The 27,985-nt window shown below is 51.4% G+C and overlaps 1 protein-coding gene and 2 long non-coding RNA genes across 10 annotated transcripts; 1 reads left to right on the top strand and 2 right to left on the bottom strand.

Moving 5' to 3' along the window:
- The first annotated feature begins 181 nt into the window (after positions 1-181).
- On the top strand, positions 182-26,718 carry CTDSP2 (CTD small phosphatase 2). Of its 8 annotated transcripts, none has more exons than XR_012420418.1 (8): positions 182-534; positions 17,089-17,237; positions 19,091-19,129; positions 19,582-19,683; positions 20,275-20,331; positions 22,348-22,440; positions 22,522-22,763; positions 22,940-26,718. XR_012420418.1 is itself a non-coding variant. In XM_045365526.3 (8 exons), exons 1-8 carry the CDS (start codon positions 471-473, stop codon positions 23,063-23,065), a joined length of 816 nt encoding a protein of 271 aa, XP_045221461.1. In that variant the 5' UTR covers positions 182-470; the 3' UTR covers positions 23,066-26,718. The 8 variants fall into 8 exon arrangements, 4 of the variants coding, with proteins under 4 accessions (XP_045221461.1, XP_073863415.1, XP_005571456.1 ...); XR_012420419.1 differs by having other exon boundaries at positions 22,522-22,789; XR_012420416.1 differs by having other exon boundaries at positions 19,091-19,147.
- Positions 3,128-9,805, bottom strand: LOC123567531 (uncharacterized). Its single transcript, XR_006690517.3, has 2 exons — positions 9,677-9,805; positions 3,128-4,630 (listed from the first exon to the last, which is right to left on the bottom strand). It is a non-coding gene; the product is annotated as an uncharacterized lncRNA (long non-coding RNA).
- Positions 20,574-22,444, bottom strand: LOC135966254 (uncharacterized). The gene is made up of 2 exons (XR_010579470.2): positions 22,288-22,444; positions 20,574-22,153 (listed from the first exon to the last, which is right to left on the bottom strand). It is a non-coding gene; the product is annotated as an uncharacterized lncRNA (long non-coding RNA).
- Positions 26,719-27,985: the final 1,267 nt, after the last annotated feature.

The raw sequence follows: 27,985 nt of genomic DNA, 5'->3' as shown, positions 1-27,985 counted from the left end.
AGGTGGAGGGTCCCGGGGCCTAGGACGCAGCCCCGGAGCGGGAAGCTCCAGTGGGCCGTGAAGAGGCCGAGTCGAGATCCGGGAGGCGCGGGGGTGGGCGCTGCAGCCGCGGGTTGTTTATCTGGAGTACGGAGGGGAGGGGGGAGCCTGGAAACCGCCCCGTGTCCCATTTCCTCCTCTTGTTTTCGCTCCGGATTCTCCATGTTGGACCCAAACTGAGGAGCCCGGAGCTGCCGCCGGGGGATCGGGGCCGGGGGCACCCGGGGGAGCCGTTGCCCGGGCCGCCCGCCCTCTGTACAGGCCGCCTACCTTCCCGGCCCGGGGAGGAAACGAGAGGGGGGATGTGAACAGCTGTGGAAGTCGGAATCTCGGGAGCTGGAGCGGGCCCCCGCCCAGGCCCCCCAGCCCAGCCCAGCCCGCGCGCCCGCCCGTCCTCCCGCCCAGCCAGCCCGGGCCCGCGGGATTGTTAGATGGAACACGGCTCCATCATCACCCAGGCGCGGAGGGAAGACGCCCTGGTGCTCACCAAGCAAGGTAGGGGCAGCAACTTCCCAAAACTTTGCGTCGCCCCCGGGCGAGGAGGGGGCTAGCACAGCCCCGAACCCCAGGTCTCGGCCCTTGACCTCCCGGGCTCAGAGCCAGTGATCCCGACTGGACCCCTTCGGTCCATCCGCCCCCGCATCCCGGCTGGCACTCAGACCTCCGTGGGGGCTGCACGGGACCCGGGATCCCGGCGCCCTAGGGGAAGGGGCGTCTTCGGCGCAGCTGTCACCCTTTCCCGCAACCCCTCCCCTCGGGATTGAGAGACGGAGGGATCGCTCTCGAAGCACTGGGCCACTCCGCGTCCGTCCCCTCGGAGTTGGGGGATAGGGTCGTCACTTTCCCTCACAGCCGCGCGCGGCTGCCCTGGGATCGCGGGGAGGGGTTAGGAAGGTGACGGAGGGACCCCCAGATGGAACGCAGCCGGGACTGGAATCCAGTACTTCCAGGCCCCCCAAGCCCGAGGTCGCTCCGGCAGCTAGCTGGCGGTGACGGCGTCCGGCGGGACTTGGGACCAAGTTCACCACTTGGAGGCGGGGGCGGTCGCGGTGGGGGAGGGGCCCGGGCCCTGGCAGACCAGACGTGGCGGGTCCCCGGCTCAGCGCGGGCCCCGGGACATTGGCGGCGCCGGGCTCCCTCCCGGCTGCCTCTGGCTAGTTTCGCTGAGCAAACAAGCCCGACTCCGAGGCCCGGCCAGAGCCCCTCCCTGCCCGGTGCGCTCCCCCGGGGCCGCCGCTGCACACACAGAGCCGCGTTTGTTTAGCTCGGGAGCGGTGTCCCTGGTTACATAATTCGCCGGATGGCATCAGACCCGGCGTGGTTCTGAATCGCGCAGCGAAAAAGTGCGAGTTCTCTGTGGGCAGGGGCTGGCGGCCCCCGCCTTCCAGAGTGTCAGGTGGGGGCGCGAGGGGGCCCGCAGGCCCTCGCCGGGGTGAGGCGGCGGCCGAGGCCTCTCCCGGGGCGGGAGAAAGCTGGGGAGCGAGGGTGGAACCTCTTAGTTTGGTCACAGTGGGGGACTCGAAACTCTTTTCCTCCTCCGCCACGTTCTTCTGGCCTTGAGGAATGTGTCCAAAATAGCGGCAGAATTTCCGCGGGGTGTAAGGACGAGTGTGGCGTTTCTCTGGAGAGCCGCCGGACCCGGGCCACCTGGCCCCGGAGGCTGGGGCGGGAGCTGGCTCCTGGGGCGGAATCCGTAGCGCTCCCGCCCCTCCTCCACAGAGCGCGAGGGGCCGGTGCTGCAGTTGAACACTGAGGCCTAGAGCCTGGTGGGCGGCCAGCTTCGGGGCCTTGTGTGCCCCACGTCTACCCGTTTGGCAACATTAGTCAGCAGGTCACTAATTCCTGGGGTTCACGTTCCAAGGAGCTCCCCCAACTTCCCTAGGAGCAAAGACGCTGAGTTGGTGGTGTCAGCCTCTCCCAAATTTCCCAGTGGAACGAGAGGAGCTGGGAGGGGGTTGGGGTGGGGGAGGGGGCAGTGTGTTCCTCTTGCATCACTGGCTGGACTTTAAATAAGCCTGCCCTGAGGAGGGATGAGCCTGGCCTACTCAGATCCCAACCCCCCAGAAGGCTCCGGCCTCCCTGACCTCGGTGTTGCCATGATTTCTGCTCTCCTGGCTGCATCACTAACCAGACTGTGACCCAGGCGGCAACTTCACCGCCTCTGCTGGCTGCTCAACTGTGCTGACGGCTGAAAAAGGGAGGGAGGCTGCGTGTGTTCATAGCTCACTCCTGACTCTTCCCACTCCCTTCCCAAACTCATCCCAGGAAAAGGCCCTAAGAGCTAGCCAGAGGGGAAGAAATCCAGATGTGGGGGGATTCAAGAGGGGGCAGTGGTGATGAATAGGGGGAGGAGCCCTGTGCCCTGGAGTGTGCCTTGGGCATCGTGAGACCACGCAAGGAGTAAGGGATAGGTGGACTGCGCCGGGGCATCGTAGAAATCAGAGCTGGAAGTTTCATCCACCAGGGTGAATGGCAGGCCACAGAATAGATAACAGCAGAAAGCAAAGCAACTGGCTTGGCAGTGTTAAGTTGCTGGTGTTGGATTTTCTTGGAGTTAATGTTTCCCTTTTTTTGTGTGTGTGGTTTAAGCCAGCAGCCACTGAGTCTGTCCCTCCCCATGTAATTTTTTATTTTTATTTTTTAATTGAGACGGAGCCTCACTCTGTTGCCCAAGCTAGAGTGCAGTGGCGTGATCTCAGCTCACTGCAGCCTCCGCCTCCCAGATGCGAGCAATTCTCCTGCCTCAGCCTCCCGAGTAGCTGGGATTACAGGCGCGCGCCATCACGCCTGGCTAATTTTTTTGTATTTTTAGTACAGACGGGTTTCGCCAATTGTCCAGGCTGGTCTTCACTCCTGAGGTGATCAGCCCGCTTCAGGCTCCCAAAGTGCTGGGATTACAGGCCTGAGCCACCGCGCCCGGCCCCTCCCCAGCCCCTCCCCATGTAATTTGATTGCATTCCAGAGAGGGCATACTTTCTTCCTGGGCTGCTTAGGCACCCATCAGCCACTCAACCAACTTTCTCAGTCCCACATCATTTACAAACAAAACCTACATCTTCAAAACAAAACAAAAAACAAAAGCTGGGGGACTGGGGAAGCAGACGTTTTAATTAGCTCCTTTTGGAGTTCCTGCTTCTCCCCACTCCCTCCTGTCCATAACATCCCATCTCCATGCCTTGCCTGCCTTTGGAAAAAGGGGAAGAAGGAGTGTGAGGTACTTATTATTAATAAGTAAATTTCTGGAAAGAAACAAATTGCTCCTAGTTTGGGTGGCTATTTAGTGAAGTTACTTGCCATTGCAGATTTTTGTTTTTCTTTTTTAGCATTCTGTTCTCTGAGGTTTAAGGCTGTCTGGGTGTGTTGATGATTCAAAAGTAATTACAGTAGGGGAAGTAGAACAAAGTTGCTGAAAGCATTGATGATAAAAGCACCAAAATTGGATCATCTTCCCAGACAGATGGGTGAAATGGCTTTCTGGTACAGCAAGGACAGGATTGTGTGTAACATCAAAAAGAAAAAAGAAATGTTAATATCAGCTTGGCAAGAATGGCTGTTTACTGCAGCTCTATATGAGATTGTCACCCCATTGCTAAGAGGTTGTGACCTTGGCTTTTGGATTAGATGGGGAAAAGCCAAGAAAACAAGACCCACCCTGTAACCCCCCAACGTGAAATGAGAACTGGTGGAGGCAGCCTCTTTGGGAGCTCTCTGACCCACACGCCTTTTGGAGGAATCAGAGATTTTTTTGTTGTCCATGAATCCTGATGCCCCTTCCTCTCGATGATGCCTTGGATTACCTTCTCACATGCGGAACTGGACAGGTTCTGATAGCTAATCGCAAGGATTCTTCTGAGAGACTGACCATCTCTGAAAATTGGGATGTGGCAAGTTTTCAGGGTGGCTAGCTCTTTTGTTATCCGCATAAGGGGGAAATTCTGCCTTATTCCCTCAAGAAGTTGTTCAGGCACCCTTCATTGTAGATGTAGCCAAGACTTTAACTTGAAAAGCTTAGACATGAATCTTGCTGGAAGCTTCCTTCCATAGCTTGCTATGTGGGGGGCGGGAAGCCTCCATGTTTATAGCTGACTCCTCCTCCTGCCCTGCTGGTGCCTCTCACCTTCCTTTGCCTACCCTGGGTCTTGGCCTCTTTGTGCTCTCACAGTGACTGCTGAGGCTCCCTCCTGCATCTCCTTTGGAGTTTTTCCCCCATCTTGGGGTAAGGGTTGGAGCCTGTGTGGTGACTTAAGCTTGTGTTTGCTCCTGCCCCCAAAATCGCAGAAGAGTGCTGATAAATCAGCAACAAAGTTTGTAAATGTCTAATATCTGGGGCTGGGGGTTTGCAGTTGACTTGCGGAGCTTTCCACTGAGCAGCACTGGAATTGCTGTGAAAAATCTCTCGGAGGATGGCAGAGGTGGGGGTGTTCCTTTGTCCTCTCTTCTCAACCATGGAGGTCTTAAAGAAACTGGGTAACAGAAAGGTGTCATTTCATCCTCTCCATGGGACCTTCCAAATCACTTATCATGGATTTTGTTAAAATGGTAAATACTAAAGAAGTCACATTTCTAGCCAACGTGAATTGATGCTCCCAACCTGTGGAGAATTAAAGTGTTTATAAATAAGTATGGGAAACAAAAGCAATATGTAAATATATATGGGATTATGTGTGTATGTGTGTACATATCAATACATAGCTTCCCTTCCTCTTCCTCCTCCATTTTTTTTTTCCTGGTAGTTTTTGGGTAATTTGGGGTATTGTCTTTTATTCCCATCATGGTCAGTTTGGTTCTTAAATTGGATGAAGTAGGACCAGGGTCGGGGTTAAAGTTTTCATTGTTACTTCAAAGCATTGTTTCTGAAGCAAAATTGCTTCAGACCTGGGTTCAAATCCCTTCCTTTCCTATTCACAGTGAGACTTGATAAATCACTTGATAAATCACTTTAGTAACTTATCTATAAAATAGTAATAATGATATCTACTCTTCTATTATACCTAGTAGGTGCTTGATAAATATTAACGTCCTCCTTTTTTACATAGTGAGACGACTCTGTTCGCCTTCCTCCATTCCCCCAAGGACACCGTGTAAACAGCACGTAGTCTTGTGGGTTTTAGTTTTCAAGACAGGTGGCCAGGGGTCAGAGGGGACACTGACTGTGGGGGCTTGGGCCTTCTGGAAGGATCAACCTCTGAGGCTTACAAAGAGCCTTGCTGCACAGACCCCTTCTTTGTGTCATGTGACTTGGGATGTGATTTTATCTGCCTGGGCTTTGGGACTTTTACCATTGTGTCTGATGCCTGGGCATCTGGGGGTGGGAGAAGGCCAGGCATGTGCCCCCTCTGAGTCTCTAAAGTCTAAATCTCTAAAGTCTAAACCTCCTTAGAGGTTCTCAAATATGGATATAACGAATATTCAAGACAACTGTATGCTACATTCTCTCACTGTTTGCTTTGAGAGTTAATGAATTCAGAGAAATTGAGGTTTCTTTTAGGTAATTTTAGTAAGAGGGGAAAAAGAAAATGGGGTTTGAAGAGAAATAGATGTTCTTAAGCTATTTGTTTTTTGCTGTGGTTTTAGGGTCCAACATTGAGAAAGTACAAAAGCAGCACTGATCTGCTTTTCATCTTGTCTTAGTCTAGCCAGCTCTGGGAAGCATGGAATTAACTCGCTTGTCTTGGGGACGTGGGATTGGGTGTGGCCCTGACATATTTCCCTCTCTCTCCTGAAATGGAGGAGTAGTTCTGAACTGGGATGCAGATGAGCACATTAACATACAAATCTTACGAAGAAACTACTAGAAATTAAAGTGGATAAGTTGACTTCTTAAAACTGGAAGCATCTCTGGACCAGAGACCAAATAGAATGGAGTTTCTTTGTTTGGCAAAATGCCTAGCCCTTCAGGTCTGAGTATGCCTGCACCAGGATCTGTTATCACAGGGTACTCCAGTGAGCGCCACAGCCTCCCTCTAGGCAAAAGTGTGTATGCCCTGTTTTATGTTAGCTATTCTAGGAGTTAGCCTTGAACCTGATCTCTGAGTGGATCTGACCTTTCCATTTCCCTCCTAGGTGCTCTAGTCCTTCCCCAACCCCCATCCCCCCAAATCAGACTTTGCTCTTACTCTCTTTTTATTCTATACTTTCTTTTATTTCTTGCCATAGCTTTTTCCATCCTGTTGAATTTGCACTTTCCCACCTGCACTTTTCCCAGGGAAGAAATATGGCCCCAGTCCCAGTGACAGCCAAGCAGACTAGACTCATGGAAAGGCTCAGATTGCCTGTGGAAGGCTTCCTGGATAGTAGATCCCAGCTGTTCTGTTCCCACAGCAGAATAGAGCTAGGACCCCTCTTTCACAGGAACAGGGGCCTGCAGGTAGAGACAGCAGACCCAGGTTTTCTGTCTCACATCACATAGAACTATCCCTAGAGAAGAAAACCGGATCCTGGGCATGAGTCCTCCAAGGCTTACAGAAACACTGAGCCAGTCAGGTATGGTGGGGAGAGGGGCCAAGGGGACTTTGGCTGAATTGCCTTCTAGCCCTGGGTTAGTCAGAGACCCTGGCACCTTTAGTTGTTGGTTCTCAGCCAGGGACACACATCAGAGTCTCCTGTGACACTTGCTAAAAATACAGACCCCCCACCTGGGATCTACTGAATCAGCTCACGGGCAGGTGGGTCAGGCATGCATGTGTTCCAAATGCTCCTTGTGGCTCTGACAGGTGCCCCTGGAGAAGAGCCAGGTAGGCACAGCAGTGGCCCCAACTGCCTGTTTTGCCCTGAGCAGGAAAATTCCTCTTGGTGGTCCAGTTTTACTGTTTGTTAAAGATCTGTGGCTCTTCAAGAGGAGTCCTAAAGTTTTCAGAGTAAATGGACAGAGTAATGATCCATCCTTGTTTACCCAGTAAAGGTTATAGCCAGTATTTATAGAGTACTTGCCATAGGCGAGGTACTATTCCTAGCATTTTGTATCTAGTATCTCACTTAGTTCTCCTGACAACTTTTCCTTTCCGATAAGAGGAATTAACCTCACTTAACAGATAAAGAAAACTTTCTCTTTTTTTTGACAAGGAGTCTCGCTCTGTCGCCCAGGTTGGGGTGCAGTGGCACAATCTCGGCTCACTGCAAGCTCCACCTCCCGGGTTCATGCCATTCTCCTGCCTCAACCTCCGGAGTAGCTGGCACTACACTACAGGCGCCCACCACCACGTTTGGCTAATTTGTTTTTTATTTTTAGTAGCGATGGGGTTTCACTGTGTTAGCCAGGATGGTCTCGATCTCCTGACCTCGTGATCCGCCGGCCTCGGCCTCCCAAAGTGTCAGGATTACAGGCGTGAGCCACCGCGCCCACCCTGCAGATAAAGAAAACTTTCACAGAGAGAGGGGAAGGACTTTGCCCAAGGGTACATGGCTAGTGTCAGCCAGACATTTGCATTGTCTGGCATTTCACTTTTTTGAGTGCCTTTGAGTTCATGCTTCAGGTGCATGCTTCAGGTAAAGCCACCTTTTAAGGGACCATGCAGGGGAAACCTTTCCAGATTGACTTATGAGGAAACTGAACCCCAGAGAATTGTGCCCTAGCAAGGCCACGGAACTGTTGAGAAGCTGAACTGGAGCAAGAGCTGGGTTTCCTGATGTCTAGATCAGTGCTTTCTCAAGTGGACTCACCTATACAACTTGGCTGGTCCTAGGTGAAGCTGAGGGGTGTAGGGGGAGAAGGCGAATGTTCCTGGAGATGGGTGCCTCCCTGGCAGACTCCTTCCAGTCCTTCTGCAGAGGCCAGCCACATGAAGGAGGAACTGGTTGGCCAGCCTCAATGAGTGTGTATGTGTTTGTGCAAGTGATTGGTTTTTGTGGAGTCCCGGAAAACATCATTTCCGGTTTGGCCGTTACTACCTCTGAAATGAGGTAACCTCTGAAATGAGTTAGAAGAAATCTCTATGGTCCCTTTAATGTGAACATTTTGAAACGGGGACTGAGGTAGGAGTATGAAAGTGCTCTACGCTTAATGAGTAGCAGTTGACACTTACCAAGCTTTTGTTAGGACCAGGACTCTCCCTGAGCTCCCCATAATTCTGACACTGAGAAATAGGTAGTCTTCCCGTTTTGCAGATGAAGAAACTGAGGCCCATGGCTGCATACCTTACACATGGCAGAGCCTAGATTCGAACTCAAGTCTAGGTGCCTTATGTATTGTTCCCTGGTCAGAACAGATACCCTTGCTTTGTCCTGTGTCCTCACTACTTTCTCCAGCTCACGTTTGTATCAACCTAAAGCAGGCCTACATACCTGGAAGGGAAAGAAGCACTGGATTCTTCCTAGGCTTCAACTGTATCCAAGCATTCCAGGAGTCAAGGGTACAGCACCAAGGCAGGAACTTGAAACACTCACTGAGAGGGTGTCTGTGTGTAGCTCCTCCCACAGGGGCTTGTTCTACACCTCCTTAAGGGGACGGAGGGGTTGAACTCCAGGTGGGCAAGTGTGGTTTCCAGTCCCTTAACAATCTTTGCTCTGGCTGGTGCTACATAGGGCAGGGTCTCCTGCTGAGGCAGGGGCAGGATCCAGCCCTTTGAGTTTTCTTGGATGGCATCTCAGGCTTGTCCCTGCTCCCCTTGGGCTATTATATCACTTCCTGACATCCCCCAAGAGCCCTCTGGAGTGGGGCTTGCAGGGCTGAGCCTGCAGCTGACTTGTCTATGAGGAAATGCCTCCTCTGTCTCTGATCCAGGACCTACTACTTCTGGAGGCCCACCCCAACCCAGCACGTTTTTAAAGTATGTTAGAGCTGCCCAGGAGGGTGTTTTGGGAATAACTCCTTTAGAGGCTGATTCTGAAATCAGCATCCTTTAGAAGTTGCCAGAAGTCCCCTGCTCCCAAAACCGAGTCCTCTGACCTCTCTAGCTGAGGTCAGAGAACAGACTGCTGAAGGGGGAGAGACAAGAAAGTGTGTGACCTGTGACCCTCGCCCCACAGGTGGCATTAAGGACTCAGGTCTGAAAGAAGAGACAGCCATGTAGGGAGCTGCCCAGGGAAAGGGAACTAATGGAGACACTGGCTTAGGTAGGACTGCCCCAGTTGCTGGTGCCCTCCCTGCACCAGCATACAACATGCTGGTATGAACCAAACAGCATGGCTAAAACTGCTTTTTTAAATTAAATTTAATTTTATTTTATTTTTTGAGACAGAGTTTCACTCTGTCTCCCAGGCTGGAGTGCAGTGGTATGATCTTGGCTCACTGCAACCTCCACCTCTTGGATTCAAGTGATTCTCTTGCCTCAGCCTCTAGAGTAGCTGGGATTACAGCAGCTCACTACCACACCCGGCTAGTTTTTGCATTTTTAGTAGAGATGGGGTTTCACCATATTGGCCATGCTGGTCTCGAACTCCTGATCTCAAGTGATCCCCACCGCCTTTGCCTCCCAAAGTGTAAAACTGCTTTTTTCAAAAAATGTCCGTGCAGTTAGTTCACAGTTACTTTTTGGAACTTTGGGAGCCAGTGCTAAGCTGGGTCCGGCCCTGCCTTACTTGTTAGCAGTAGAGAACAGTGTCAGTGGCCGGGTGTGAAAGCAGTACACCCTCCCCATTGTTTGCAGTCTTTTGGGGGCTACCTAGGCATTCCACTCTCTTTTGTTCCCTACCGACTCACCTGCTGGTCCCAGGAGCTCTTCCGTCCACCTGGCACTTTAGGATATGTCCATAGCCAAGGCACAGCACAGATGCCCCTTGCAGAGGACCTGGGAGGACTTCTCTCCATGGGGGAGTCCCAGTCAAATGTGTCTTGGCTGCAGGGTTCAGGCAGCCGGCCAAGAAGGGCCGGAAATGCTCCAAATACTCTCCTTCCTCCAATAGCTGAGAGGAAGGAGGCCCCTCAGAGGGGCCATTTTATAGTGATAGCCAGGCTAAGGCTAAGTCCTTTGCTGTGGGGGATGGGAGGTGGTGGGGAAGGAAGTACTTCTGGGGATGAACCAAAAAAGAAAGCAACTTTCTACGTGAATGGGCTTGTTAAAATCTGATTGCTTCAGAGGTTACCTTCTGCCAAATGCCAGGCAGATGTGTGAGAAGTTCCTTTGCTGGGACACAAAGCTGTGTTGTTGACAAAAGTGGTATCTGGACCTGACCTTCAGGAGAAGATTAAAAATACTGTTGCCCTGGTCACTCTGGTCTTCATTCGTGTGTATGTGTGCATGTGTTCACGTGTTAGTACATGCACACGCTTTTTTTTTTTTTTTTTTTGAGACAAGGTCTCACTCTGTCACCCAGGCTGGTGTGCAGTGGTGCAGTCACAGCTCACTACAGCCTCGAACTCCTGGGCTCAGGTGATCAGGTGATTCTCCCACTTCAGCCTGCCAAACTGGGACTACAGGTGCACCTGGCTAATTTTTTTTTTTGTAGAACAGGATTTTGCCAGGTTGCTCAGGCTGGTCTTGAACTCCTGGGCTCTAGTGATCCACCAGGCTCGGCCTCCCGAAGTGCTGAGATTACAGGCTTGAGCCACCTCCCCCGGCCCATGCATATGCTTCTTAAGAGGCAGAGGCAAATAGTGTCCTCACCTGGTACTTCTTGAGGGTGGTGGGGGTGAATACCAGGGGAGATGGTGATTTTTGTCTCAAGTGAAACAGTCTTACTTGCTTTTATTTTTCACAGAATACCTAGTCAGGGAGTTTGTGAGCTGGAAAACAAATTTTGTTGTGGATTGGGGAGAAGGTATAGAGGCTGTTTTGACTTTCTGAAACCTGCTCATAGTAGAGCTCTCAGGCACCTTTCCCTCGTCTTCTTGGGCTTCATCCACATGATGATGGTGGGAGGGCTCCTGAGCTGTTGCTGGCCTCCTGGAATGAGGCCCATGATGTTGCCAATTAGTGGTCCTCTCCCCTTGGATAATTAATTAAAACAAGCACAGCATTTAGCTCTAGAGTTCGCACAGTGCCTTACTCTAACTTCGTTTATCCTTTCAGTCCTGAGTGAGGGCTTGCTGTTATCCCAGTTTATGGATGAGGAAACTAAGGCTCCAGAAGGCTGTGTGGCTGAGTCAGTAACTGGCAGAGCCCGGACCTCAGCCCTGATGATCCCCAGTGGGGGCATACTCCTCACATCCCCTCTTCTCCTCACACCCTGCCTCAGTAGGAAGCCTCACAGCAGTGAGCTGGAGGGCTGGCCTGGCTTCCCTGTCTTCAGCCACCAGCTCACTTTCTTCTTAAGCCAGAGCTGCTTCCCTCATTGGGTCTGTGCTGGTCCTCTCAGACATCTAGCCCCAAACCAAATGTTTGGGGCAGGGAAGACAGAAGCACGTCTGCATCTGGGCAGGAGAGGAGGGCTGGATGTCCACAGAGGGTAGCAGGGAATGAAGGAGGGAAAGCAGCTTGTCCTGGGGCTACATGGCATCTGCTGGAGTCCTGCCCTTCCTGGTTGGGGAAACCATGTGCAATGAATTTCCTGTGTGGACCAGGCATAATGGCTCACACCTGTAATCCTAGCACTTCGGGAGGATGAGGCAGGATCGCTTGAGCCCAGGAGTTCAAGGCCCCATCCTTTTTTTTTTTTTTTTTTTTTTTTTTTTTTGTAGATGGAGTTTCGCTCATGTTGCCCAGGCTGGAGTGCAATGGCGTGATCTTGGCTCACCGCAACCTCCACCTCCTGGGTTCAAGCAGTTCTCCTGCCTCAGCCTCCCTAGTAGCTAGGATTACAGGCATGCACCACCACGCCTGGCTAATTTTGTATTTTTAGTAGAAACGAGGTTTTTCTTTTTTTTTCTTTTTCTTTTTTCTTTTTTTTTGAGACGGAGTTTTGCTCTTGTTGCTCAGGCTGGAGTGCACTGGTGCGATCTCCGGCTCACTGCACCCTCCACCTCCCGGGTTCAAGCGATTCTCCTGCCTCAGCCTCCCGAGTAGCTGGGATTACAGGCATGCGCCACCACGCCCAGCTAATTTTGTATTTTTAGTAGAGACCGGGTGTCTCCATGTTGGTCAGGGTGGTCTTGAACTCCCAATCCCAGGTGATCTGCCTGCCTTGGCCTCCCAACGTGCTGGGATTACAGGCGTGAGCCACCACTCCAGGCTAAGACAGGGTTTCTCCATGTTGGTCAGGCTGGTCTCGAACTCCCAACCTCAGGTGATCTGCCTGCCTCGGCCTCCCAAAGTGCTGGGATTACAAGCATGAGCCACCACGCCTGGCCTCTGTTTTCTTTTTTTTTAAAGAAGGAAATCCCTGTGGGCCTGTAAATCATCTTGTGCCCAGTGTTCCTCTCCTGGAAGGGCAGGCTGTGCCCCTCCCCATCACACACAGATGGGTAGGGGCTGGCCTGCACCTGGCTGTCAAGGACACAATGCTGAGTGCTGGCTCAAAGGAACCATGTGAAAGGCTCTTTGACACAAGTTTCAGATCCCTCTCTGAACTCTGTGGTTCCCTCACCCTTAAACCCAAGGAACAGTGCAGGTCTTGGACCAAAGCTCCTGGCTCCAGCCCCTCCTCCTTCCTCTCCCCCCATTGTTATCTTGATCTCCCAGAGGTATCTGCTGGTCACAGCAGGTCCAGGCAGGGGTGGGGGTGGATTCCCTGGAGTGGAATCCCAGAACCTTGCGCTGTTTTACCCCTTCCAACTTTGACAGCCTGCTCAAGAAAACCTGGGGCAAGGGGCAGGCGCTAGACCTCAGACTGGTCCTTTACCAGCTCATCCTAGAGAGGCAGAGAGCAAAAGTTCCCAAGAAGACTGTAGTCCTAGCTACTTGAGAGGCTGAGGTAGGAGGATTGCTTGAGCCTGGGACATCGAGGCTGCAGTGAGCCATGATTATACCACTGTACTTCAGCCTGGGCAACAGAATGAGACTCTTGTCTCCGAAAGAAAAAAAAAAAAAGTTATCCAGAAGAGACCTTGAGAGTGCCCCTACACCTCCCATTTGTTGCATGAGTAAATGTGTATGAGACCCTATACAGGGTAATGGTTAAGAGCCTGGGCTCTGGGTTCAGGCAGATCTGGGTTCGAATCCTGGCTCTGCTATCATACTACCTGCATGACCGTGAGCCAGGTTACTTAACCTCTCTGTGCTTTAGTTTCCCTTCTGTAAAGTGGAGAACTAGTGCCTACCAAAGTGTTAATAGTAAGGATTAAATGAGGCTAATGATGTCAAGTGTCTAACGCAGGCCTGGCACATCCGTGATGCTCAGTAAACATGGCGGTGGCCTAGAAAGACTCAGTGGCTTGCCTCAGGGCCCCAGCTCCCTCAGTGTTCACCTTCCTTTCCTCACATAAAGGAGGCTTCTCTATCTAACTCTTCTGGGCTGTTGCAAATTAGTGGGGGCTTCCCCAGGTCCTGGCTCTGCAGTCGTGACAGGCCCTGGAGGACCCTGGAGTCATTTACTCAGCCAAAGTTACTGAGTGCCTGGTATGCAGAGGGTCACAGAGGCTGATGAATGCACTGAGTTGCGGCCATTGTGGGCCTTGCAGGGAGGCAGCCATGCTGGGAGAGGCTGATGCATTCTGATGAATTCTCTGGAGTAGTATTTAGAAAGGTAAGGAGGACAGCCAGCCTGGAAAAGGATTGGAGGGAAGCAGGACCCCATCAGGGGAGTGGGGAATGACGGATGCCTGAGGTGTTGACCTTGCTGTTGTGGGTCTGAGGTACTCTGCTTCAAGCTCCTGCCCCCAAGTTCAAGGCATTTGTGGGCTCAGAGGCCCAGGGGCTGCCGGCCACATTGTGTTTTTGAGAAGACCCTCATCTCCTGCAGAGTCCAAGCTCCCTCCCTGTTTAGGACTGAGGCGTTTCTGCCTGTTGGGCTCCCTGCAGCGGGCACAAGCCAGGCCTTTCCATACCCCCAGCCAGCTGCCCCTTTCACCGCCCCCCCAACCTCTCAGGATTACTCAGCCTTCACAGCGTCTGTCACTAAGATGCTGAGTGCATTCCTGACAGCCTCTCTTCAGGAAAAGCCCAGGCTGTGTGGCCTTTTAAAAAAGGCTCTGTGCCCGGGTTAAGCCTCTGATTGTGGTTCTGCATGAAGAAACCATAAACCAAAGGGAAAGCAATGGTTCAGCTTTCGTCTTGGAGCTTTGTGTCAACGTCTGCCCTGAGTCCCTGGGCTTAGAATTTAATGTGAGCCATACAGGCAGGTGGGGAAGCTGTCCTTTCCCTCCAATTTGAGCATAGAAATAGGGAAAATCCAAGGAACCTCTGTCTTGATGACTTTTCTTTTTCTTTTCCCTTTTTTTTTTTTTTTTTGAGCTGGAGTCTCGCTCTGTTGCCCAGGCTAGAGTGCAGTGGCCCGATCTCAGCTCACTGCAACCTCTGCCTCCTGGGTTCAAGCGATTTTTCTGCCTCAGCATCCCAAGTAACTGGGACTACAGGTGTGCGCCACTGTGCCCAGCTAATTTTTGTATTTTTAGTAGAGACGGGGTTTCACGATGTTGGCCAGGCTGGTCTCAAACCCCTGACCTCAGGCAATCTGCCCACTTCGGCCTCCCAAAGTGCTGGGATCACAGGTGTGAGCCACCACGACCGGCCTGTCTTTTTAAATTTGAGATGAGGTCTTACTATGTTGCCCAGGCTGGTCTTGAACTTCTGAGCTTGAGCAGTCCTCCTATATGAGCCACCGCGCCCAGCTTATCCTGGTCTCTTTGAGCACTGGGCTCTGCTCTGAATTTTTTCTCCTTGATAAAGGGCTCTGGGGGATGTCCCCAGCACAACTTCATGACAAAATCCCTGTCCCTGGAAATCTTGGTTCCTCTTCCAGAGCCAGGAGCTTGAAAGTGATGTCTAGGCTTTTAGGCTAATTGCTGGAAAGGCCCAGTCATTTTCTAAAAGGTTTCCAATGGCCATACCAATGTTAAGGAATCTGGCCTAACCCAGGGAAGAGGGAGAGAGAGAGAGAGAGCAAGCTCTGGACCAGCCAGCAGGGGAGGGTGAGCCTGCACCTGCAGGAAGTCCTTTGCCTTTCTGTTGAGGCAGAGCTGAGTCCCTTATCCTAGGGGGTGATGCTGACTGTACTTGTCCAGCTGCTGTGTAAAGGCCATTTTCCCACCCTTGGTCCTGGGGAATAATTTGATCTTCCCCTGCTCCTCTCCAGGGGGCACTGGCAACCCAGTAACTGGATGTTATATGGCCCTCCCATCATCCACTTCTGCAAGGGTCACCTTGGTGCATTTTCTGGGTGTGTTGCTCCTGGGTAGCCCCTACCACATTGTCTTCCTCTTCCCTTCATCTTTGTCCCAAGTAATAACACAGGGCAGTTTGTCTGTCCTTCGTGGTACATTCTGCTTTCGTTTTTCCCCCACAAAGACAGAGGCATTTCCGGCATCCATTTTTCTGCACAGTAGTTTGCCCTGTGCTTTAAACTGGAATGGCTTGGGTTTAATCACTAGGCCCATCGGCTCAGGCTCTGGGAAACTCAAGACCCTCTGGAGAAGAGACCTGGGACCAAGGACCATTCTGTGAGTGGTTGTGCAGCGCCACCTCCTGGCCACAGTGCACATTGTAGCTTTCCACTCTTGCTCAACAGTCGTCAGAAAAGTTCATCTATAGCAGAAGGAACTTGCAAAAGATAATCTTTTTTTTTTTTTTTTTTTTTTTTTTTGAGACAGAGTCTTGCTGTGTCAGCCAGGCTGGAGTGCAGTGGCATGATCTCAGCTCACTGCAACCTCCACCTCCTGGGTTCAAACAGTTCTCCTGCCTCAGCCTCCCAAGTAGCTGAGATTACAAGCACATGCCATCACGCACAGCTGTTTTGTATTTTTAGTAGAGACGGGGTTTCACCATGTGGGCCAGGCTGGTTTCGAACTTCTGACCTCTAGTGATCCGCCCACCTCGGCCTCCCAAAGTGCTGAGATTACAGGCATGAGCCACCACACCCAGCGCAAAAGCTATCCTTAAGTCCGTTTCTAGTTGATCCTGTAATGTTCATAGTTTTTTTCTGTATCTGCTTGGCCTTTCTGGGGATGTCTTGCCAAGTCTCCTATTAAAATGACTTTGTTTCCACCACCCAAATTATCAAGGTAGGACTAAGCAGCTTCAGTCCAGAAGCAAGGCTATCACCCTAGAACCTGAGGCTGCAAATGTGTGTTCCAAGGGGCTAATCCATGGTATCTTGTGTTTTACCAGTTAGGCTCCCCATCCTGGGGTGGGGGTGGGGGGGCCTTAAAGAGAGCTGCTGGAGTGGAGGAGGAAGACAAGACTGTGAACAAAAAGTGTAGCTTCTTCCTTGGGGCTGGGGCTGCTCTGTAGTTCCTAGTCTCTTGTTTCTAGCCTGAAGGGTTTTTTTTTGTTTTTTTTTTGTTTTTTTTTTTTTGAGAGGGAGTCTCACTCTGTTGCCCAGGCTGGAGTGCCGTAGCGCAATATGGGCTCACTGCAAGCTCCGCCTCCCGGGTTCCCACCATTCTCCTGCCTCAGCCTCCCGAGTAGCTGGGACTACAGGCGCCTGCCACCTCGCCTGGCTAATTTTTTGTATTTTTAGTAGAGACAGGGTTTCACCGTGTTAGCCAGCATGGTCTCGATCTCCTGACCTCGTGATCCGCCTGCCTCGGCCTCCCAAAGTGCTGGGATTACAGGTGTGAGCCACCGCGCCCAGCCTCTAGCCTGAGGTTTTTAGGCAAATTGGGCTCAGTTCTGCCTCCCCTGACCCAGTATCTAGGGAAGCTGATGCTGAACAGAACTACAGCTCCACTAACTCGAAGGGGACCAGGTTACTCCATTGTCTGGAACTGATGGCCTTCCTGGGAATTGATGTTAGGGAGGATTTTTGTCTTCGTGAATTAATTTTGAGTGGGCTGCAGCTGGAGCAGCACAACACCTTGATTCTGTGCCTGGCCTCATCTTCCCCCATGGAATGAAGAATAAATGCTCTGTAGCTCAGGTCTCCCAACCCAGAGAATGGAGATTCCTGACGTTCCTGCTTTAAAGAGAAAAGGCTGGAATAAACATGTATGTTTTACTGTTAACTGTATGTGGTTGTTCACCAGCCGTATACTGTGTGCCCTAGTAGAGCTTACAAACTGGAAGAGCTATGGGCATGGTAGTATCTGTGGACAGAAACTGATGTCCCTAGAGCTAAGGCTTCTCATTCTGTCCACCCTAGGCCTGGTCTCCAAGTCCTCTCCTAAGAAGCCTCGTGGACGTAACATTTTCAAGGCCCTTTTCTGCTGTTTTCGTGCCCAGCATGTTGGCCAGTCAAGTTCCTCCACTGAGCTCGCCGCGTATAAGGAGGAAGCAAACACCATTGCTAAGGTAGGTGGGTTGGGGTGGTAAGATGCCAGCAAAGAAGGGACTGTTAGTGGGAGATCCCTGCCAATGATGGCAACCAGACAAGGAAGCCTTGCCTGAGGTTGCAAAGATTTCTGGCTGAGAGGGGCCCTTCCTCTATCCTTCCATAAGTAGTTCATTTCCTTTCTGTTCCTTCCCCTTTGCGGTATGGGCCATTCAGATGTCCCTGTGGTTTCTGACGGCCCCTGTGATCCTGATCCTTCCAGGTTCCAGGAACTAGGCAAGGTGCTTTGCATATATTGTCTCATGTGATCTAGCCAGCAGCCCTGTAAGGAAATCACAGGATTTACACTTTGCAGATAAGGGTTTATGGAGAGGGTTTATGTGGCACCTGAAGAGTTCATGGTTGATAAATAGTAGTGTCAGGATTTGAACTTAGATCTCTCTGGCTCTAAAGCCTGTGTTGTTGTTCTCAACTATGCAAAGCTAACTTCCAAGTTACCTGACTTACAGGGAACCAAGGAATTGAAACTACCATGCTGTTAATAACTCCTGTCAGTAATTCTCTCCTGTACTCACGCAAGGCATTTGGGATTTTGTGGGTATTTTTTATATGTCTAGTACTTCACAGGTGGGGCCAGCCCCAACCAACAAAAATTATTCTGCCCCAAAAGCCAGTAGTACTTCTCTGAAACACTGAGGTCTGGTTGTCCTTCGTTTTTCTCAAGACCAGGCTGAAGACATACATCAGTGAAAAATCACTGCATTTTGCAGTAGGGGAAATGGTTAAATAAAATACAACATGACAGTATTACTGAGTGATTAGCTTTTACAGAGTTCTCAATAACATGGAGAAGTATTGACTTGCAACATTAAGTAAAAAGGCAGAGTGTGTAATTATATAGCATTCTGAAAAAAGTCTGCTGACACAGATTTGAAGGCAGTACACTGAATGCCACATTGTTTATCTAAGTGCTAGGATTTTAATTTTTCTTCAGAGTTTTCATTAAGAACACTTAAAACTGTAACCTTTCTTTTTTTTTTGGAGACGGAGTTTCGCTCTCGTTGCCCAGGCTGGAGTGCAATGGCATGATCTTGGCTCGCTGCAACCTCCGCCTGCCGGGTTCAAGCGATTCTCCTGCCTCAGCCTCCCGAGTAGCTGGGATTACAGACATGTGCCACCACGCCCGGCTAATTTTGTATTTTTAGTAGAGATGGAAAAGGTTTCTCCGTGTTGATCAGGCTGGTCTCGAACTCTTGACCTCAGGTGATCCGCCCGCCTTGGCCTCCCAAAGTGCTAGGATTATAGGTGTGAGCCCCTGCGCCCAGCGGTCATAATATTTATATTAGCAAAAATTGGGGTGGGGGGGCTTGCTGATCTCTCTGCACTCCCTCCCCTCACATTTTGGGTACCCACAGTGTGGCTTACTTGATGTTTTGTAGGGCTTGTTCCCCCATATAACCCCTAAGGAGTGCATAGAAAACAACATATTCTCAAAGAGAAGCTGAGTTTAAGGACTTAGCGAGAGTTTGCCACTGTGAGGAATTCAGACTTTGGTTCTGCCTCGACTCTGTGTCCCTGAATCAGTTACTTGAGTTCCCTGTTCCTCACTTTGTCCAATTGAGAGGCAGTGTCAACTGAGAACAGGGACACTTGTCTTCTTCATCCTTCACCAGGCCTAATGTGGAAAGGAAGCTCTAGCCTTTCCCTTTTCCTGCCCCACTCCTAGGAAAAGTAAGTTTTCACATGGTAGGAGCTTCCAGGTGGCTGGGTCTGCAGGAGAAAGTTGCCCTTCAGGCTTAAGACAGAAGTAGCGGGTTTGAATGGGGTGGGAAGGGCGGTGAGATGGCGCTGACCGCCTCCTTCTCTTCCTCAGTCGGATCTGCTCCAGTGTCTCCAGTACCAATTCTACCAGGTACGTGACTCTGGCCTGGTAAGTACTCAGAAGCCAGGACCCTGTGATCCCTGCCAGCTCCATGGGCAGGGTGACGTGCATAGTCCTTGGTGCCTGGCCAGCCACCTCCCTGACCTGCGAAGCCATTTATTCCCCATATTTGTTGAGGGCCTGCTGTGTGCAAGGCATTAGATTTTAGGGGACAGCTGGTGCTCTATGCCCTCTTCCCACAGCTGCTGTCCATCCCACACCAGCCCTGGCCACCACCTCCAATGTCCAGATCACTTAATAGTCCCATTGGGAGGCTGAAAGCAATGAAACAACTCCACCTTCTCTCTTCCCGGCCTTTAAGAGGTGCCTATCTTGGGTTGGTGATTGTCTCCACAAACAGCCCAGCTCTTCCCATAGTTATGCCAAGGGGTACAACTGGGCTTTCTTGGTGGGCAGATCTCAGCAACCTGGCTTGGTTTTAGATCCCAGGGACCTGCCTGCTCCCAGAGGTGACAGAGGAAGATCAAGGAAGGATCTGTGTGGTCATTGACCTCGATGAAACCCTTGTGCATAGCTCATTTAAGGTAACTCAACGTCTGGGGAACCCTTCCTACCTTTATCTTGGGCCCTTTTGTGAATCTGACAACAATTGTGTAAGGAAGCTAAAGGTGAGGAAAGAGGAGAGATTAGAAGGGAAAAGGCCAGGCCTCTGGCATTTTGGCCACCCTGGTGTCACAGGTATCTAGAGGCCCCACTAAAGACTGTTGAGTAGGAACCCTGTGTGTTCCACCAGGGCTGCTATCTCCAATCACTCCCAACAGGCTGCATCTGCCCCTGAGCCACATAGCACAGACAGCCACCAGGGCTCTGTGCAGGGCAGGCCTAAAAGAGTGGTTCAATCACCTTTGGCCCTTGCCCCTGCTTGTCTCATCAGGAAACTCAGGCCCCAAAACTCTCAGCTCAGGTAGAATTTGTCAGAGTGGAGGTGCTAAGGAGTAGGGAAAACCAGAATGGGATATCACATTTTGAACTAGGGTGAGAACCCCTTAATGGGGCGGCCAGAGGCACTTCCAGGAGTCTCTAAGATCTGTTTCTCCCCACCCACCTAGGGTTATGGTGGGGGCCTCATGTTTCTTTGCCACCATGCTGACAGCATTAACTTTTCTGCCTTCCAGCCAATCAACAATGCTGACTTCATAGTGCCTATAGAGATTGAAGGGACCACTCACCAGGTGAGCTGCCAGCCCGACCACACCCAGCCCAGAGGGTGGGGGGTCTGCCTTCTGCCCCACGCATACTGGGGTCCTCCACCCGTCTCAGGGCTTGCGTTCTGTCAGCTGATCCCTTTTCTATAACTCCAGCCTCCCCTTTTTATTGGTATCTTTCACACTCAAGGCTTTCTCATCTTAAAAAAAGAGTTTCAGCCCATATCCCCCCCAGCTGTCACCCTTGTTTTCTCTTTGCAACCAAGCTGTTTAAAAAAATAGTTTACATTTTATTTAATAATAATAATAATAGCTATCATTTGTTAACCACCATCCTCTCACGTGGCCAGCACTGTTAACATGATTTATTACATTTCTCTGTTCCTTAAGAAAGGTATCTATACCTGTTAAGATACCTTAACCAGGTATCTCTTTTCCTGTAACAGGCAAGGAAACCAGTAGTAACCATTTTCTCTGCTTGGAATGCCCTCTTGCCCATGCTCCCCCCCCACACCCCCACTGTGAATAGCTAGTGACTTTCTTCCTCCCCAGCCCAGACATCTCCTCCTCTGTGAAGCCTTCTCTGACTGCCTTCCCTGGGGCCCTCCATTGGATTCTGCCTGAGGAAGTACTCAATGTATGTCTGTCAATGTAAAGAGCACTCAAATCTAAACGGACCAGGCTCCAGCCTGCAGCCCAGGCAGTCCCGGCTTAAGGATCATGTGACATTGCTAGTGAAAGACCATTTACTCAGCTTGCCTGCCCAGAAGACCTGCCAGGCCCCGGTCAGGACCAGGCTTGGTCCAGCAGCCCTTTTACAGTCTAGCTGAGGGTATAGGGATGTGCTAAACCCTTGTAGAACAGGTGAAGGCATATTTTCAAACAGATACACACTGTGAACTCCTGGCTAACAAGGAAGGGTATGAATAATTTTTAAAAGGATGAGGTTAAAATAAGGGAGCACTACCTGCCCAAGGTGGGTTTTGAAAGGATGCCAGACTTGATGAATAGCTGGGATGAGGAAGGGGCTTGTTGGAGGTCAAAGGAATGGCAGGCTAACAGATGCTAAGTTGTGGCTGCCTAGAACAGAGGGTTCCTGCAGAGCTCTTGAGGGGTCTGGTGAGTTGGTGGCCAGTTCAGGCCCACTCTAGGAGGGAGAGTCACGGCAGGCTGACTCTCGTTGAGCTCGGGAGTTATGTGGGTAAAGGAGCTTTGGGAGTCAGGCGCCGTGGCTTACACCTGTCATCCCAGCACTCTGGGAGGCTGAGGCAGGAGGAACACTTGAGCCCACAAGTTACAACCAGCCTGGCCTCACACAGCAAGACCCCATCTCTAAAAAATAAAAAAAGAAAAAGGACCTTTCTGGAAATGGTTCTGATAGCACCTGTGTAGGCTAGAGTCATGGAAGCAATAGAGTGCAGACCGATGGGGGGTCAGGTAGCCAAAGGACTTGCCAAAATGTGCAAGATCGTAAAGGTGGACGCAGGTGTTAGGGGTGGCTGGCAGAAGCAAGCACAAAATCTGGTGCAGAGCAAGAGTCGGCAGAGTATCTGTCTAGAATGGGGCCATTGAGGGGAAAAAGTCACTGCTCCCTGGTGCAGTTCATTACCTGATCGTGACCTGGACAGACTGTCCTGTTGGAGCCAAGGACAGAAAGCTCCCATAGAGGCTGTGGCTGGATTCAAGTAATCCAGGATAGGCTGTTTCCATCTGTGAGGCCTATTCTTGATTACTTGTTTCTGGAGGCAGCTGATGGTCCGCCGCCGGAAACAGAGATGGCTTCTGGGACAAGGTGTATGCACTTCTTCCTGCGCCAGGTTGAGGTTGGGACCACTGATCCATTGGAAACCTGGTGAGGGGATACAGCCAGTTCTCAGGGTCTGTGGACCCTCAGGGGGCCGCAGGCTTCCAGCCAGGTAGTCCAAGAGGCTGGGCTGCAGGGGTTGAGAGCTCCTTGCTGCTCTCTGTAACTGGTGAAGGTACCTCGTACTGCAAAGCTTCATCACAGGGAGGCTTCCAACACGCTGCTCTGCTCTTCCTCAGGTGTATGTGCTCAAGAGGCCTTATGTGGATGAGTTCCTGAGACGTATGGGGGAACTCTTTGAATGTGTTCTCTTCACTGCCAGCCTGGCCAAGGTACCTAGGGGTGAGAGGGAAGAACCAGGAGTGGGTGTGGTGGCCACAGGGGTGGTCCAGCAGCTCCCTTTTGGTCCCTAGGGTGCCACAGGAGGACCAGGACTGCATCCATACTAAGGCATCTTCTCTCCTCCTAGTATGCCGACCCTGTGACAGACCTGCTGGATCGGTGTGGGGTGTTCCGGGCCCGCCTATTCCGTGAGTCCTGCGTGTTCCACCAGGGCTGCTACGTCAAGGACCTCAGCCGCCTGGGTAGGGACCTGAGGAAGACCCTCATCCTGGACAACTCACCTGCTTCTTACATCTTCCACCCTGAGAATGCAGTGAGTGCTCCTGACACGTCTCCACGGTAGGGATTGGGAGAGGAAGCAGACTGGAACTGTGGGCTCCACCAGAGAAGTACACCCCTCCAGGAAGACCCAGCCACCCTCTAGGGCTCTGGGGTGAGGGAGGAGGAAGCGGCAGTTGGGAGATTGACACCACATCTTCCCCCCACCAGGTGCCTGTGCAGTCCTGGTTTGATGACATGGCAGACACTGAGTTGCTGAACCTGATCCCAATCTTTGAGGAGCTGAGCGGAGCAGAGGACGTCTACACCAGCCTTGGGCAGCTGCGGGCCCCTTAGCCTGCCCTGCTTCCAAGCAACGGCCATCCCAGTAGGGGACTTTCCCACACTGTGCCTTTTTGATCAGCGTGACAGAGTAGAAGCTGGAGTGCCTCACCACACAGCCCGTAAAGAGTGAGAAGTAATTGGAAAGAGCTTTAGGACAGCTGAGATGCCGAGTGGGCAAATGCCAGAGCAACGATACCCAGAGCTATCTGCCACCACCTTGTTGAGATGTGTGTTTGAGAGAGAGTGTGTTTGTGTGTGTGTTTTGCCATGAACTGTGGCCCCAGCATATAGTGTTTCAGTGGGGGAGAAGCTGAAAGACCAAGACTCTTCCCAAGTTAGCTTGTCTCCTCTGTCACCCTAAGAGCCACTGAGTTCTATAGGGATGAAGACTATTGAAGGCTCCATTGCCAAACCATGGCCTTTCCTCAGTGTTGTAAGGCCTATGCCAAGGATAAAGGAAGGGTATGCCTTTGGGTACTCCAGGCACACACCTTTCTGAAATCCTTCTCCAGCCAGCTGCTGCAGACAAAAGATCACATTTCTGGGAAGATGAGGACTTATTTCCAGACCAGCACCCAGTGGCCATCAGGTCTTGTGGCCCAAAGGCTGTGCTTGCGTCCAGCTGAGTGCCTGGGACGGGCCCTTTCTGTTTCCCCAAGGCTGGGGTGCTGAGCCTGCCTTCCTCACCACCTAGTCATAGTCTCAAACGTGGGGAAGGAGGTTTTCTCCCTGCCCGGGAAGAGGACAGATAACTGATTTCCGTTCTTTTGACTCTGTTTTAAAATTCTCTTTCTAAACACGGAGTGTCGGGCCTGGTTTGTTTCTGACAAAGTTACAATCCTGGGCCTGTGATGAATGTCGGCAGCGCTGAGGTTGCAGGGAAAAGATAAATCCTCAAAGCGTGGACATGTGTGTCCCCGTGACTTGTGGATCAGCTGAGCTCGGGATCATTTCCATAAGTCTGCTCTTCAGGGATTCTCTGCTGGTGCTGGTGCAAGGACTTTTGTTCCAAGGGCTGGGGAGAACTAAGCTGCCCCAGCCCCTCCCATTTCTTGGGCAGGGCTCTTTCCTGTTGTGTCTTCCCCCAGGGCCTATCCTCTACTGAGCTCTGTCTGTTCCAGCCTTCATCCTTCCTGGCTGTTGCTTTGCCTCCCGAGGGCCTCAGAACTTCTACTGTTCCTGGGCTGAGGGGGAATGAGTGTTCTTGCCATTTGCCAGCCTAATGCACATGCTTTCTGCCTCTGGTAACAGAAGTGAGTGAGCCCCTCAGACCTGCACTCTGGGCGTCTCCTGCTTTCAAAGGTTCTTAATAGTGAATGCTTTAGAATTAAAGTCATCATGAAATGGAAGTTTTCCCAGGGTGGAAAATGAGGAAGTGCTGCTGTAATTGGGAGCACAAGGGGCCTCCCAAAAAGGAGCCCCACCTCAGCATCACTGCCTTAATTATGGCCTCCCTGGGTGGGTGGGGTTCTCTCTTCCCTCCCTCCCTCCCTCCTGGGGTGGGAGGGAGCTCCTATTCCCATCTCTGTGTTCCCTGGAGGCAGGTATCACAAAGCATTTATGAATTGCTTCAGGTGCAGGGACACCACCCACTCAGGACTCTTCCCCATTATCCCTTCCATTGCCACACCCTAGGTCCAGCCTCAGGAACTAATAAGTTCCGAGAAAAGCAGAGGGTAGAGCAGCAGCTTGGTGCTCTCAGTGGTAGCTGGCTGGCTGGCATCTTTCTCTAGCGTTGTGGTACCATCTTCCCTCCTGTTACAAGGTTATAGGGCCTTGTCTTTCTCTTTGGAATCAAAGTGGAACAGAGTCCCCAGAACTCATGTGGTCATTTCCGCCAGCATCATTCCCCTGGCCTGTGGGGTCCCAGTGTACCTAAAGGGAAAAGGGCCCCATATGCTAGCCAGGAATACCATCTCTTGAAGGAAAGCTGGAGCTCAGACCCTTAGAGCCAACTGTGGCTTTGGACCCAAGGCCTGGCCTAGGCTGCTATCCTAATATTGCAGGAGGGGCCTCTCTTCCAAGCCCCACCCTAAGGGTTAGCCCTTGGCCAAATCTTTTTCTGTATGGGCCCAGCTAGGCTCTTCTAAATAAGCAATAAGACGCTCTAAGCTGACTTGAGTTTCTAGGACCCTTTCCGCCCTCCCTTGGATCTCCATGTTTTTCCAGATGAAAGAAGAGCGTGTGCCACCCCCTTTCCTAACAGGCTTGTCCAAGTGCTTGGTGTGGGGCCCATGACCAAAGCCCAGGATGGCTTGGTGGGAGTGTCCCTGCTGCATCTGCATGAAGCCCCTGCTTTCTAGGCCTCGCTCCCATCAGAACCCTGCCTGCCCACCTGCAACTCCCCCACAGCAATGCCATTCCCACTTGCCCCAGAGAAGCTACTCAGCCAAACCTAGCCAGGGTCCATTCATGTGAACCAGAGCCAGCCTAGTCATTATTTGCTGTCGGGTTTCCAGTTTCACCGTGTGTTAGGGTGAGGGATGACTGTAAAATTTGCTCCTCAGAGGAATCAGGCCAGACTCAATTTTGGAGGGCAAGACAGGGAGGAAGCTGCTTCATCTCGGACTCTGTTCTAGGGCTTCCCACCATCAGCCCCTCCCACTTGAGACTGGTCTTTGGGAGGTAATAGGCCACCATGCTTGGTCAGCACCAATTCAAGCCATGCCAGGAATCTGCCTACCTGCCAGGTTCAGTTCTTTTAAGGTGCCTCTTCAGGGACACAGTGTGTCTCTCTGATTGGGCTTCTAAATCAAAAGCCTGATGTTCGTGTCCCTCTCATAGGGGGAGCTTTGGACACAGGACCAGTTTGGAAAAGGGTCAGGTAAGGGTTTCCACTCTGCACATTGTAGAGGGGACACTCTGTAGGCCCATGGGTCCCTTACTAGAAAGGTTGAGTGAATTTGCCTTCAGTTAACCTGGGACCTTCTGTTTAGCTTCCTTCTGCCTCCCAAAGATTTTAAGCATTTTGTAAATGTATAAACTCACCTCTGGTAACAGTGGCCCAGACGCTGCTTTGTGCTAAAAGCATGGGAAGTGTAAGGGCAGTCTTTCCCTGGGAAATGGATGTTACTCTATTCTGCTGCCCCTACCTGTTCCTGAGGCCTCATTTAGAAAGAAAGTCCCCTCAGAAGGCTGTCTGGCACTTAGTGTCCTAGCCAGGTCAAGTATATGAGAAAGGTAAGTTCATTTTCCCCTTCAGGTCCTCAGTGGATTACTTAACCACTGCTGTCCCTCGGTCCCTTTTTCCTAAACAGGGGTTTAGTTCTGTCTTTTTCTCCTTTTTTCTAAATGCCGGTAAATATCTACATTCAGCCAGGAAAGAGGAGGCCAGAGGTCAGGCCAGCTGCCCCCATTCTTTTAACGTTGTAGGGCCTGCCCCTGGAGTGGACCCTCCTCTTTGGGCCTCGTGAGCTTTTTTGCTTATCATGTTCAATCTCGTGCCGCTTTCCCCCTTCAAGACGCCACTTGGAGGGTAGGGGATCTGCTTCCCACTGTAACTGGGCTATGGGATGCTGACTACCTTGCTTACAGATTCATGGTTTGATAAATTTGTTGTATTCAAAAACTTGAAATGCAGGACGCCATTAAGTGTCTGTTTATATTTTTGGAATATTTGTATTACTTACAATTAATTAATAAAAGTGGTTTTAAAAACCTATCCAGGAATGTGAGCTGCCACTGACCTTCATTGGCCCTTAGGTGTTCACTGAGCCCTTAGCAATCACCGCCTTTCTTCTCGCAACCCCTTCCATCGTGAAGCAGCTGCACCCCAGGCTGAGTGGGGTGTTGTACCCACCGGGAGACCAGCTGCAGATGCCACATAGGGCTTCCACTCAAAGTTACACAAGTTCTGCTGTGATCAACCCCATTGCAGTCAGGTGCTTAGCAAGCATATATGCTTGATGTCCTGTTGACTTCTGGGCATCAACCAGAAGCCCTAAGGGAATGGAGTCTTTTTTTTTTTTTTTTTTTTGAGATAGAGTCTTGCCCTGTTGCCCAGGCTAGAGTGCAGTGGCGTGATCTCGGCTCACTGCAACCGCCACTTCCCGGGTTCAAGAGATTCTCCTGCCTCAGCCTCCTGAGTAGCTGGGATTACAGGCGCCCACCACCATGTGCGGTTAATTTTTGTATTTTTAGTAGAGATGGGGTTTCACCATCTTGGCCAGGCTATTCTTGAACTCCTGACCTCGTGATCCACCCACCTCAGCCTCCTAAAGTGCTGGGATTACAGGTGTGATCCATCACCGCACCGGGCCCTGGAATGGAGTTTTTTGTGTTTTTTTGTTTTTTTTTTTTTTTTTGAGACGGAGTCTCGCTGTGTGGTCCAGGCTGGAGTGCAGTGGCCCGATCTCGGCTCACTGCAAGCTCCACCTCCCGGGTTCATGCCATTCTCCCGCCTCAGCCTCCGAGAAGCTGGGACTACAGGCGCCCACCACCTCGCCCGGCTAGTTTTTTGTATTTTTAGTAGAGACGGGGTTTCACCATGTTAGCCAGGATGGTCTCGATCTCCTGACCTCGTGATCCACCCGCCTCGGCCTCCCAAAGTGCTGGGATTACAGGCTTGAGCCACCGCGCCCGGCCGAGTTTTTTTTTTTTTTTTTGAGACGGAGTCTCGCTCTGTCCCCAGGCTGGAGTGCAGTGGCACAATCTCGACTCGCCACAAGCTCCACCTCCCGGGCTCACACTATTCTGCCTCAGCCTCCCAAGTAGCTGGGACTACACGTACCCGCCACCACACCCAGCTAATTTTTTGTACTTTTAGTAGAGACAGGGTTTCACCATGTGAGCCAGGATGGTCTCCATCTCCTGACCTCGTGATCGCCTGCCTCGGCCCCGGAAAGTACTGGGATTACAGGCGTGAGCCACCGCGCCCAGCCTGGGAATGGAGTCTTGATTCTTCTCTGCCCCTGATTCTTCTAAATTGGGAAC

The sequence above is a fragment of the Macaca fascicularis genome, chromosome 11 (genome assembly GCF_037993035.2).
Source record: "Macaca fascicularis isolate 582-1 chromosome 11, T2T-MFA8v1.1".
Taxonomy (NCBI): Eukaryota; Metazoa; Chordata; class Mammalia; order Primates; family Cercopithecidae; genus Macaca; species Macaca fascicularis.
Note: the sequence above shows the minus strand (reverse complement) of the source record. Positions and strands in the feature narration are given on the sequence as shown.

Excerpts from the sequence above, each read along its gene's own strand:
- CTDSP2 (XM_005571399.5), top strand. The coding sequence starts at position 471 with ATGGAACACGGCTCCATCATCACCCAGGCGCGGAGGGAAGACGCCCTG. Across the intron at positions 19,684-20,274 it reads TTGTGCATAGCTCATTTAAG|CCAATCAACAATGCTGACTT; the intron begins GTAACTCAACGT and ends TCTGCCTTCCAG. Across the intron at positions 22,764-22,939 it reads TCTTCCACCCTGAGAATGCA|GTGCCTGTGCAGTCCTGGTT; the intron begins GTGAGTGCTCCT and ends TCCCCCCACCAG.